We start from the raw sequence: 12,419 nt of genomic DNA on the forward strand, positions 1-12,419 counted from the left end.
TGCTACGGCATGTACTTAACTGTTTTCAAAAATGGAAAAGACATTGTGAATGTTTCTGTGAAAGGTAACATGAGAAAAGAAGAGACAGAAGGCATGCTATGAGAGAGAGAGAGAAAGAGAGAGAGAGAGAGAGGGACAGAGCTAACCTCATTACAATTCAGACGATATGCTTGTTGCTCTCAAAGGCAGGGATAGTCAAAAGCAAACAAACAAAAAAGACAATAATGATGGATTTGGGCTGAATGAAAAAAAACATTTCAAAACATTTGAAGAATAATCAAAAGGAGGAATAATCTTTTACTCATTGTAAGCTTTCTTCTGCCTTTAAGTCGTCTTTTCTCTGAAGAAAAAGAAAAAAAAAAAAGATTTCACAGTTACTTTTGAAGGTTCCTGGGTGTGTACAAGTGCTCCTGATGTTCTTAGACTAAGACCAGCGCCTCCTACTGGAAAGGAGGTGCACCTTTTTCTTTTCTGCATGGATATTGTATAACTGTATAGACCAACAGGAATGACCTGTGATTTTTGTGGGGAGGAGGAGGAGGAAGGAAAGGCCTGGGAGTGGGTGGAGGTGGGTTGGGGAATATTTTGGATATCAAAAAATGAAAAAGAAAAAAAAGAAGGGGGGAAAAAAAGTGGGTGGGAATTTGGGTTTTAGGCGTTGGAGGGGTCCTTGTTTTTAGAATTTCTGTCACTGTTCGATTCACTGGTTGTGTGCATGTATTGTTGCAACCCTCTCCCCTTCCTCCCCCAATGTTTCTTTGATGTATATAAATCCAGACAGTAGGGGGCAGTGTGTTCTGGGGGAGGTCAATTTCCTCTCCTCCAATCAATAACGTTCAATCTTCATTCCTCAGCTTGGGGTCCTGACTCGGGTTCCTGAAATGTGTGTCTTGCTTTTCCAAGGACGGGTTGTTTGCTTGGAGTTAATCAGAGGGACACACACTCACACAGGCCCGGGCAGCCCCGAAATAACTGTATGTCTGTCTTACATGCTTTTTTGATCAGTGTACGTGTGTGCATTTGTATCTATATGTGGAAAACAAGTGAATTTAATTTATTTTTTGATTTGTTTTTTTTCTTTTCTTCTTTTTTTAATGTTCCTTTACTTTGGGTTGCAATATTTGTCATGCGAAAATTTGCGGAAAAAAACATTTCTTACAAAATGACTGAATGACCGACCAACCACAGTACTACTTGGCAACTGACCCCTCCAACCAGAAATGCTCTCATCATCTACTGTCAAACAGCATATGTATGTGTCATTTCCCTGTGGGATAGAAGGTTGCCAATGGGACTGATGTAGACACCCCCAGTCGCACTGTGCTCTCCCTCTTCTGTTACCTGTTAATCAATCAGAACCAAGTGTCTTTGTGATGGTAGAAGACAATCAGTTTCAAAACAAGAAAAAGGTAGAGAGAGGGCAGGCCAGTAGGGAGGAAAAACCAAAAGAAAAAAAGAAAATCAAAAGGAAAAGAGGCTCTCTGAGTTGTGCCAAGCTGTGGTGGTGCCCGACTGCCAAAACAACTGCCCCTCTGCCATTGTCACTTCACCAGCCCACACACTCACTCACTCAGTCACACGCGTAGCTTCCATCAGCTCATTGCCGCCTGGCTCCTAACAGAGTCGTGCTGCAATCTCGCGCATCATCAGTTTCCCTCTACCTTGACATGAGCCTACTTGAACGCCCCATGCTAATAAACACCACTCCACTCCAGAACTAAACTCAGACATATGCTGAATCCCAACGTCCCCTCCCCGTCACATTTCCACCGTGCACTCCTGTGCTCTCACTGCCTAAGCGCTGCGTCAAGGGGACGCAGTCCAGTCAATGCAGTGCAGTGCATGAGCATAAAAAAAAAAGCCCTGCGGTATACAAAGACCACATTTCCCACCACCCACCACTGTTTCCTGCTGATCTTACGATGATGTAGCCAGCCGCGAGGAATAAAAGTGGCTCCGGTTGGTGGCTTTTGCACAGAAAACTATGCAAACACCTGACCCCCCAATCTTAATCGTTGCTGCTGGGTCAGAGTGTACAACCCGTCCCCCCCGCCCGCCTCACCTCAACATACACTTTAGCCTCCATGACCCCCCCATACCCCCTACACTTCTACATCACTACCCAAAGCCCAATGTGGGTGGAGCAGTCGCAGTCACTCAGGGTAGAGTAGATGGTGTCTGGGAAAGAGAGGAGCACTACAATGCCCAGTGTTCCACCAAACCAGACTGCTGATGTCGTATTATATTAGCTTTACATAAATGTCCCCAACTGCCATTGACATCAAAATGGAGTCCATGTCCACGCTTGCATACAGATGAACCCCGCCCCCCGCCCCCTCTCTCGCTCATGGCTCCATTATGTTACAATGTATGCTTGTCTTTGTCCCCAGAGCCAAGGAAGGGCCACAATCAATGCAAAGACACTTACATTGTACACTTAGTTTACAACGACATTTGGAGAAGGTGGCTTATATTGCACACAGACAGACTGACAGAGACAGACAGATAGACACACAGGCACATGCTGAAGCAGTTGAGTCTGCCTTTTGAGAGTGTTTGCTAAAAAACCAAAGATGAAATCAGAGGTATGACAATCTGGCTACCGAACCAATAAGACAATGTTCATCTCTCTGGGCTGCTCTACGGGTCCTGTGATTCGACGGGCATGTAGACATTCCACTTATTGCACTTAGAACACACACACACACAGAATTAAGGTACACAAACGCATGCACAACATACACTGTCCTACATGATGTGAAGGATGGACAGACAGACAGACACACACACACACACACACACACACACACACACACACACACACAGCGTATGGACAGAGAGCCTCTTTTCCCTCCTCCCTCTGCAGAAGCCGGAGAGCCTGTGGAGGACTTTTAGGTTCGCTTCTAGTTGAGACTTTTGAGAAGGAAAAAATCTGAGTAATAACTGTTACAGAAAAATAAAAACTTAAAAGGATAATATGGGTAAAAATTGCGTGTTTTGAAATAAATTAACAAATAAAACAATTGTAAAACAACCCTGCCCAGTTTGTCTGATTGTTATTTCAGCACAGTTACATTTAGGGAGTAGGCCTTTCTTTATTTTGCTACACAGCTATAATCCCTTAGTTTAACTCTAATGGGTCCAGGTTTACACTGTGAGATTAAGGAACACTCAGAATTTTACTGTGGATGTATTTCTTTGTCCAGCATCCACTTCATATTATGTTGATGTGTGTGTGGTTTTGTGTCGAAGATCTTGAATAGAATTGTGCCTTAACAGGAAAAAAGATGACAGAGTTACTGTGTGTGACGGTGAACTGCCCGTTATGAAAGTAACGAAATAAGAGTCTCTCTGTGTGTGTATATTTTATGATTTACTTAGAAAATGTGATCATACAAAAGATTAGGAAGAATACACAGTTAACAAATCTGCAAAAAATTAAGGTGCTATGTAAATAATCTGTTCCGTATCAAGTTAGTCATTTATATTATATAAGAACATTAAACATCATTACATATTCATAATTCTCGTAGTATTGGTTGACTGTTTGGTTTCTCGTGGCTTGGCACATCCCCATTCTCCACAGTGTGGGTTTGTCCTTGTGAGTCAGTGGGATCATTACTTGCAGTTACCCGTCCTTCCACTGCAGTGCGGAGGCTGGACCCAGAGGTGATGATGCGTCCCATCCCTTCGCCCTGAGACATGGCATAGGTAGAGCGGCGGTGGCGACCGCCTCTTTGGAAGACCTTTGACTTCAACTCCACTTGCTGCTGGCTGTGGACCTATACGAATATAATGCCCCAAGAAGAAGGGCACAAGAAGATCAGCCATGGTTTCTAAGTAATGCCTAATATCGACGACACACCAAGTATAAATGTGGCTTAACCCATTAAGACCTTAAGCCGATTCTACAAAATGTCTTCTAAATCAGTAGTTCTCAAACTTTTTCGTGCCAAGGACCCCCAAATGATTATGTATTTGGCCGCGGACCCCGCATCTGAAAATGTTTTGTTCCAGGCAGTGTTGTGTTCTAGTTTTTTTCGGAAGGTATACGCTACGATACGATGCGCGTGGTCGTGGGTATACGCTCTCGCGTTTTCAATGGATGAAACAGTTTTTGAAGGTATACGATAGCGACGAAAACAAATCTCAAGGTATACGCCGTACACAGCATCTGACGGTAGAACACACCACTGGTTCCAGGTACGAGAAGAGAGGATTTGTGTTTTAAAAAAAAACTAAAATATATTTTAAAAAAAAAATCACGATTTGAAGACGAAGATGTTCAAAAATAGCAGATGTACAAGCTCACTTCATGCCGCACTGCAAGCTTGTATATCTGCTATTTTTGAGAACCATTGTTCTAAACCACTTTTCTAAATCCTTTTCAAGGTTTTCTGAAAAACTAATGTTGCTATATATATATATATATATATATATATATATATATATATATATATATATATATATACACACACACACACACACACACACACACACACACACACACACACACACACACACACACACACACACACACACACACACACACACACACACACACACACACACACACACACACACACACACACACATATATATACACACACACACACACATACATATATTATATATATATATATAGCTAAAATCTAAAATGACACAGATTCTTACAGCCATGGGAAGAAATCGAATGTCGGACAGTTATTACAGGTCTGTCTGTTAAGTCTCTCTTCCGCAACCATTATGTTAGATGCTGGTTTTGGACACCGTGCCTATTGATGATGAATATTCATGCGCATGTTTTCCCATTGAATGGGCCTGATTTATACTTCAACATACGATGGTGTTGCAGGCAGCCGATGTCACACAGTCACACACACGTATTACCCTGTGTCTGCTGCGAGTGAGGAGCATGAAAGTGTTGGTTAACACTGAAGGAAGCACGGCCACCCAGGCTGACAGCAGAGCAGTGAGCCACACAACAGGATCAGTAAAGGCCTCAGTAAACACACCTGTCCAGAAGCACACACACACACACACACACACACACACACACACACACACACACACACACACACACACACACACACACACACACACACACACACACACACACACACACACACACACACACACACACACACACACACACAAATCAGCTGAAAACACAATGGAAAACATTTATTTCAATAAATGGCTAATATACTGTATTTTATATCGTCGTCACTGTCGGGTGGAAATGTCCAAAACTGTTACTTTTCAGGATTAATTTTTTTTGTTGTAAAAGTAGCAGTCGCTTCGCGCCGCGTTTCAAGCTTGTGGATCTGCTACTATTGATACTTTTGTGTGACGCTGTAGTATGATCAAGTAGGGCATTAATTTACCCCCCCCCCAAAAACATCTATACAGAGATATGAGGTTTCTGCCCAACAGCTCGATTATTCGATCAAAAAAGTTAGAATCTTTAGGATAATCGCTAAGAAAATAATAGACAGTTTCAGCCCTATAGTGTGAGTGAAGGAGAGACCTACCAACGAAGAAGTACTGGCTGGGTGCTCCATGGAACAGCGGGGTGCTTTGAGTGATGATGGTGGCGATGAAGAAGAGCAGTGTACTGAGGACCACAGCTGCTACATTCCAGCCGGTCCAGTGTCTGGTGTACTGCAACACCTGGCACAAACAATCACAGACACCACGCTTACGTTTACTGATCCATGCCTCTGCTTTTGGTATCTGCGTATCTCCCCTCTCTGGTTATTCAATTTCATTGAGGTGGGGTTATGCAGTGTTGATTTCGTCGACTAAAACTATGACGACAAATGTTTGTCGACTACCTTTTTTCACTGACAAAAACTAAATAAGAACTAAATAAAAACTAAGCTATGATGACTAAAACTAAGACTAAATATATTGACAATGTTGTCAATAAATAAAAACTAGACTAAAGTGTTGGTGAGGGACTAGTGGAGAAGAGATCCAGTATAACTAAAAGACAAGTCAATTTATGTTTGGTTACGCTCGGGTGTTGCGCTCTGAATGTGAGCTTGTAGATCTGCTATTTTCAGCATGCAACCAAGTCTGACTATGACTAAAACTAAATCAAAATTTGCTGTCAAAACCAACACTGGGGTTATGTTTCATCCCTGCTTCTGGTCAGACTGTAATAAATACATGCATTTATTTTTTGGGAAATGTAGACTGTCTGAGATGCTTGATACTTATGTTTGAGAATATCACAATTTAATGATATGATTTGAAAGAATATTGTCAAGGAAGAAGTTAATAAAATGTCATGTCAATCATACTTAGGAAAATAGTAGATCTACAAGTTCACAACGTGCTATTTGAGAAAGTATGTAAGTCTTAAGTGGTTAAGAAGAGTGGGCACTTCATTCTCATTACATGTCAAAAGAGCAGAGTTGCAACTACAGTCCCTGAACAATATAGTTTTCCTGGCTATGCCAGTAGTCCAATCTAGGGGTGCAACAGGTAATCCAACTAATCTATTTAAGCCATTATAAAAAATAAGCAATATAATTTCATTAAATAAATGATTAATAATTGATCCCTATTTTGGGCATGTCATTAGGCAAAAAGCAAAAAAACAAAAAACCTAACGCTGTTTTAAACAATTTTTGCATGACACCATTGTGTGACGAAATATAAAATAAAGATTAAGTTGTTAATCGATTCATTGATATAAAAAAACATGCATGTCGATTATTCAATTAATCGATAGAATAATCACCAAGGAAATGATCTATAGTTGTAGCCCTAGTCCAATCAATGTGGCAGCAACCGAAGCTTGTAGATCTGCTATTTTTGCCTACAATAGGCGTGTTGGGGTTCAAGTGGAGCAAAACTCCTTCACAGAAGTCCAACCCAGGAAACATTTTGACCTCTGACCTCAGTGTTGGCGGTAAAAAACGCTCCCATGGCCACGGTGAAAGCCATGGTCTGGAAGTCGCGTCCTAAGTCTTGCCAGACTCCTAAGGGGATGAAGAAGAGAACGAGGGACGTCCAGACGGAATGCAGGAGTGTTGCTGTCATTATCCGTGCGTTGAAGAGCCCATATTTCTGGCCAACATGGTACAACTCTGGCCATTTCAGGCAGCCCTCTACCCCAACATCCTGAGAGAGAGAGTGAGTGAGTGAGTGAGTGAGTGAGTGAGTGAGTGAGTGAGTGAGTGAGTGAGTGAGTGAGTGAGAGAGAGAGAGAGAGAGAGACGGAGAAAATGGAAGATAACTAGTCTTTTTGTTTGTGTCATAGTTCATGTTACTGTTGAACACTAATATCTTAAGGACTGGTGAATGTTCAATGAGCCGGACTGTTCTGCAGATTTCTTAATTTTCTTCTCAGTTTCTGTCTCACCTGATCAAAGATGGCCAGGCTCACAATTGGATATGACGTGTAGAAAGACGTGTAGAGAGCAATGAACCAGTTCTCATACATGCTCTGCAGGAGAGGAACAGAGGAATGCGGTCGAGGTCAGCTTGACTATACCCATAATGCAAACTTGTACTGCAGAAGTGTCAGCTTTTAAATTGTTAGAAGTAGGGCTGTCACAATTACAAATTTAAGTTGACGATTAATTGTCACTCAGATAATTGCGATTAACGATTTAATTGTGTGTTGGAACAAATGAAGCCTTTTAGGCTTCGTAATAAAAAATTGCACAGGGCAGATATGACAAATAACTTAATTAAAATAAATTATTGACATATTTAATACTTTTATACATGTAAAAGAAAGCAGAAATAGCTGATCTACAAGCTTACAACGTGTCACAAAGTGACGCATTGTACGCTTGTAGATCTGCTATTTTTATATTTGAAAATGTGTGAACATTTTTCAACATGGAAGCGATTATGACGATTATGCAAAAATAATTGCGACTGTCTCAAATAATTGCGATTAGATGATTATGTAATAATTGTGACAGGCCTAGTTAGAAGTCCTGTATATTTGCTCCATGTTGAATTTCTTAGCATTCCTGAAATTCACTGCTTGAAGGTTTTCACTTTCGGCCTCTTGTTATCTAACCTGAGCACTGAAGCCGTTGTAGAAACCAAACCAGATGTGAACGAGAGCGAAGCAGGTGGTCTTGTACAGGAAGTAACGCAGGAAGAAGGAAATGCGACGGTATGACCAACGGCCATGGACCAATAGCAGCCTCTGTAGAAATCTGAACTGGGCCAACGAAAAGTCTGCATTCTGCACCGCCTGACCTCCCTCTACTCCCATAAGCCCTACACCTATGTGAGCCGCTGGCAGGTGAGAGAGAAAATCACATTAAACAACACAAAGAACACAACATTAAAACCAACCACATAGGGGTGTGCCGATACACTAATTTCACGAAACGATACAATACGATATTGGGCTCACGACATCGATACAATATCGATACGATACGATATATGGCACTTTTTTATCGTGAAAATATATGAGGGGGAAAAAAACGTATGAAAATATATGAGGGGGAAAAAAACGTATGAAAATATATGGGGGGGAAAAAAAGCAAATGCAAACAAATACTTCTGTTTATGCATTATTATTATTGGGGGCAAAAATGTTTCTTTTTTTTTTTTTACAATATTTTTCCCCCCCAAAACGATACATATCGTCACGAAAACGTATCGCGATATATCGCGGGACAATATATCGGCACACCCCTACAACCACATTTGACATTCGATCCGATCATCCAGCTTACTCTTTATCATGTTGACATCATTGGCGCCATCTCCGATAGCCATGGTGACTGACTTGGTGTGACTTCTGACCAAGGTAACAATGTCAGCCTTCTGTAGCGGTGTCACCCGGCAGCACACAACCGACTGACACTGCTCAGCCAACTTCATGAACATGGCGCCCCACTCTGGTTGGCTGTGAAAATCCGCCTGGGACAGAGGACAGCGCATCAAAGAGAGAGTAGAGTTTAAGGTCATCCAAGTTAAATTGGTGGGGCGTTTAGCGGACACTCGTATTCCAATGGGACTTTTAGAAAAAAGTAGATCTCAAACAGGACCTTTCCATCAGGGGTCTGTTACTCTGAAAGGTCCTGACACATCAGGAGGGTTTATTTTGTGTGATTAATTCACATTAATTCAAACTGACATTTTCTTTTCTTCTCCAAACAAAATTGATTTTTCACCCCAATTAAAAGCATCAACTTGTATGAATGAGGCATCACATAAATTAATAGTTTGTTGTGAAATATGGCTACGCTTGATTTAATTTCAATATTTGTGTTTGTTACATTACAAAACAAAAACTAAAGGAGACGCTAACCTGCACAAAACTATTCTTAGTGCAGCCACAAAGCGATGCAAGGCGATTGTAATGAGGCTATCTGTGTGTGTGTGTGTGTGTGTGTGTGTGTGTGTGTGTGTGTGTGTGTGTGTGTGTGTGTGTGTGTGTGTGTGTGTGTGTGTGTGTTTTGTCTGTACGTATATTACGTCACTCTAAGTACAGTTTTAACCACTTCAAACCTATATACCTTGTTGACCAGGGTCCTGCAAGGATCTATAATTGGTCCCATCCTTTTAACCCTCTATAACATCACAACAAATAGCTACAAACCAAAAATAGATATGCTAGGTTTCATGTGGTTAACTAATTTCCATCCTGCTAAGAAATACTTCTGGACGTTCTTAACAACGGTACATTCATTGTTAAACGCAGAGGTCAGCGTCATATTACAATATAAATAAATATTGGGACTTTTGTGATGCAAAACTGTTGCATCTGCACTATAGCTACATCATTTTCTGGAATTCTGCTCCTGTCCATTCCCTCCCCCCTAACACCCAGCTAAGGTACTTTGATCACATCGAGTCATTTGAAAAATATATGAGCAGGCTATTTGAAGCTCATTGTTTACCAGCTGGGCTCCGGTGAGAACGAGAGCAGTCTTCTCTGCAGCCGTCTCCCTGTCTACACACCACATCTCTGTCTGCCGGGTTTTAGACAAACTGACCCCTGGGTCTGAGGACTGGAGGATCTGTCTGTGGAAGCAAACACACAGAGATCAATGTGTGTGCGCGCTTGTGTGTGTGTGTGTGTGTGTGTGTGTGTGTGTGTGTGTGTGTGTGTGTGTGTGTGTGTGTGTGTGTGTGTGTGTGTGTGTGTGTGTGTGTGTGTGTGTGTGTATTTTTATCATTGCTAACCTCAGCTCCTGCCCTTCCAGTAATCTGGTATCAGGATCCAGTAGTTTGCAAGAGTATCCAATATTCACCGCCGTCTCTGTGTGGAAAGACAGAGGGAGTGGGAAATGAGAGAGAGAGGGAGAGAGAGAAAAGGAAGACAAGAGAGAGAGAAAGAGAGAGAGAGGCCAAAGAGACGTTGTTTGTTCAGACACAGGACACTGTGTATAATGATACCGCAGACAGACTGAGGACCTATTCCCCTTGTGTGTTCCTTCCTGCTTCTTTACAGTACCTTTTTTGTCCCCAGTCAGCACCCATACTTTTATGCCGGCCTGTCGAAGTAGAGCGATGGTCTCAGGAACCCCCTCCTGAAGCCGGTCCTCTATGGCCGTCACTCCCAGCAACTACACTCAACGATAAAACACAGGGCTATGGTTTCCCTTGGGGACCGGCAGTGTTGATTTCGTCGACTAAAACGTTCGTCGACTACCTTTTTTCACTGGCGAAAACTAGATAAAAACGAAATAAAAACTAAGCTATGATGCCTTAAACTTCGGGTGTTGCACTCTGAAAATAGCAGATCTACAAGCTCACAACGCATCGCGCTGCAACGCGTTGTGAGCTTGTAGATCGTCTATTTTCAGCATGTAACCAAGTGTAAAATCAGCCATTACGACGCCATCAACGCCCGCCAAAATACATTTTAGTCGACTAAATGAACTGTAGATTTAGTCGACTAAAATCTTATGATATTTAGTCGACTAAAACTAGACAAAAACTGAAACATTTCAGATGACTAAAATATGACTAAAAACTAAATGCAATTGTATTCAAAAGACTATGACTAAAACTACATAAAAATTTGCTGTCAAAATCAACACTGAAGCACAGTACTGTAAGCTGAGCACATGCGGGGGTTCACACCACAGATGAAACATCAGACATGTTCCATCATGACAGGCATGAAGCTACCTGCAGGTCTTTCTCCATGTCATCGTACAGCTCCTCCAGCGTCTTCTCGCGGTCAGAGGTCACCATGGCAGCAGAGGAGGTGATGATTTTGCTCCATTTCCCCCACAACGCCTCGGGCACGGATCGAACCGCCACGCACAACGTCCTCAGGCAGACCTGGGCGAATAACTGACACGAGAAATATAACACATTATATTGATATGTTACAACTGTAAATTGTGGTGGTTACACCGTGGGATCTCCTCTGAGGTACTGAGTTTTATCAATAGAAAGGGAGGAAAAAAACAACAACGCGTGATAGATCTTCAATATGTTTATGCAGGTATGCATCAAATTGCCTCGGTGGGAGCGCTGATCAGGGATTACAAGCCTCATCTTGCTTTTCAAAATTGTATCGATTGCGATGTAAAAGTTTTAACTGATCCTTAATTAGGCATTGCATACTCTTCAGGTGATTGACAACCTGGCTTTGATTTGCAGGACCCGATTCAGCTTCAAGCACAAAGAAGAGGACAGGGAAGATACCATACCATATGATGCTCATTATATAACATCATTATTTTCCACTTTTCCAAATAAGTCACTGCCTCAAACCTAATACAAATGTTTTTGGTGTGAAAGGAGCAGTATAGTAGTTACCACAGTGGTTCTCAACATGTTCTGGATCAGGGCACACTAAATCTCAAAAGCATTTGCTGCTATAGGGCTGATTACAAATTTAAGTTGACGATTAATTGTCACTCAAATAATTGCTATTAACTATTTCATTGTGTGTTTGGCGTTGAACATTGGAACATATGAATAAAATACAAAAATCTGTTTGCCTTTCATAATCAAAAATTGCACAGGGCAGATATGACAAATAACTTAAATATACAAAGAAATTATTAACATATTTAATATGTATTTAAAAATTATACATGTACAAAAAAATTGCTGATCTACAAGCTTACAACGCGTCACAAAGTGACGCGTTGTAAGCTTGTAGATCTGCCATTTCTGCTTTTTTTAATATTTGAAAAAATGTGAAAATTTTAGACGTTTAGATTAGACGTTTATGTAATAATTGTGACAAGCCTATTTGCGGCTCGCCCATCTGATCACTTAATGTGTGGGCCACATGCATTTTCAGAGCCTGTTTAATTCAAATGATCAATCAATAGATAAAATGTGATGATAAAAAACAATTATGAAATTGTTTCTACATTTGTGGGAGCATGTATATGTGAGAACATATATGCGTATTGTGTTAATTATTTATTTGTGATTTTGTTTTGTATTTTCAGTGTTTG

At 41.3% G+C, this 12,419-nt stretch overlaps 1 protein-coding gene across 1 annotated transcript in view; it reads right to left on the minus strand.

Annotated features, from left to right (window-relative positions):
* Window positions 1–3,447: 3,447 nt before the first annotated feature.
* The window catches only part of atp8b3 (ATPase phospholipid transporting 8B3), a gene marked incomplete at its 5' end in the record, with an annotated part of 30,296 nt that continues 21,324 nt past the window's right edge, over window positions 3,448–12,419 (minus strand). The window contains 11 exons of the mRNA XM_084065962.1: window positions 3,448–3,782; window positions 4,891–5,015; window positions 5,535–5,673; window positions 6,910–7,134; window positions 7,376–7,459; window positions 8,048–8,271; window positions 8,721–8,907; window positions 9,891–10,014; window positions 10,177–10,252; window positions 10,448–10,559; window positions 11,128–11,295. Of these exons, the coding sequence (XP_083922088.1) occupies window positions 3,519–3,782; window positions 4,891–5,015; window positions 5,535–5,673; window positions 6,910–7,134; window positions 7,376–7,459; window positions 8,048–8,271; window positions 8,721–8,907; window positions 9,891–10,014; window positions 10,177–10,252; window positions 10,448–10,559; window positions 11,128–11,295 (1,728 nt within the window). The 3' untranslated portion in view covers window positions 3,448–3,518. The remainder of the gene's footprint in view (window positions 3,783–4,890; window positions 5,016–5,534; window positions 5,674–6,909; window positions 7,135–7,375; window positions 7,460–8,047; window positions 8,272–8,720; window positions 8,908–9,890; window positions 10,015–10,176; window positions 10,253–10,447; window positions 10,560–11,127; window positions 11,296–12,419) is intronic.

This window comes from Gymnoscopelus microlampas (genome assembly GCF_963454915.1).
Source record: "Gymnoscopelus microlampas genome assembly, chromosome: 9".
In the NCBI taxonomy this organism is placed as follows: domain Eukaryota; kingdom Metazoa; phylum Chordata; class Actinopteri; order Myctophiformes; family Myctophidae; genus Gymnoscopelus; species Gymnoscopelus microlampas.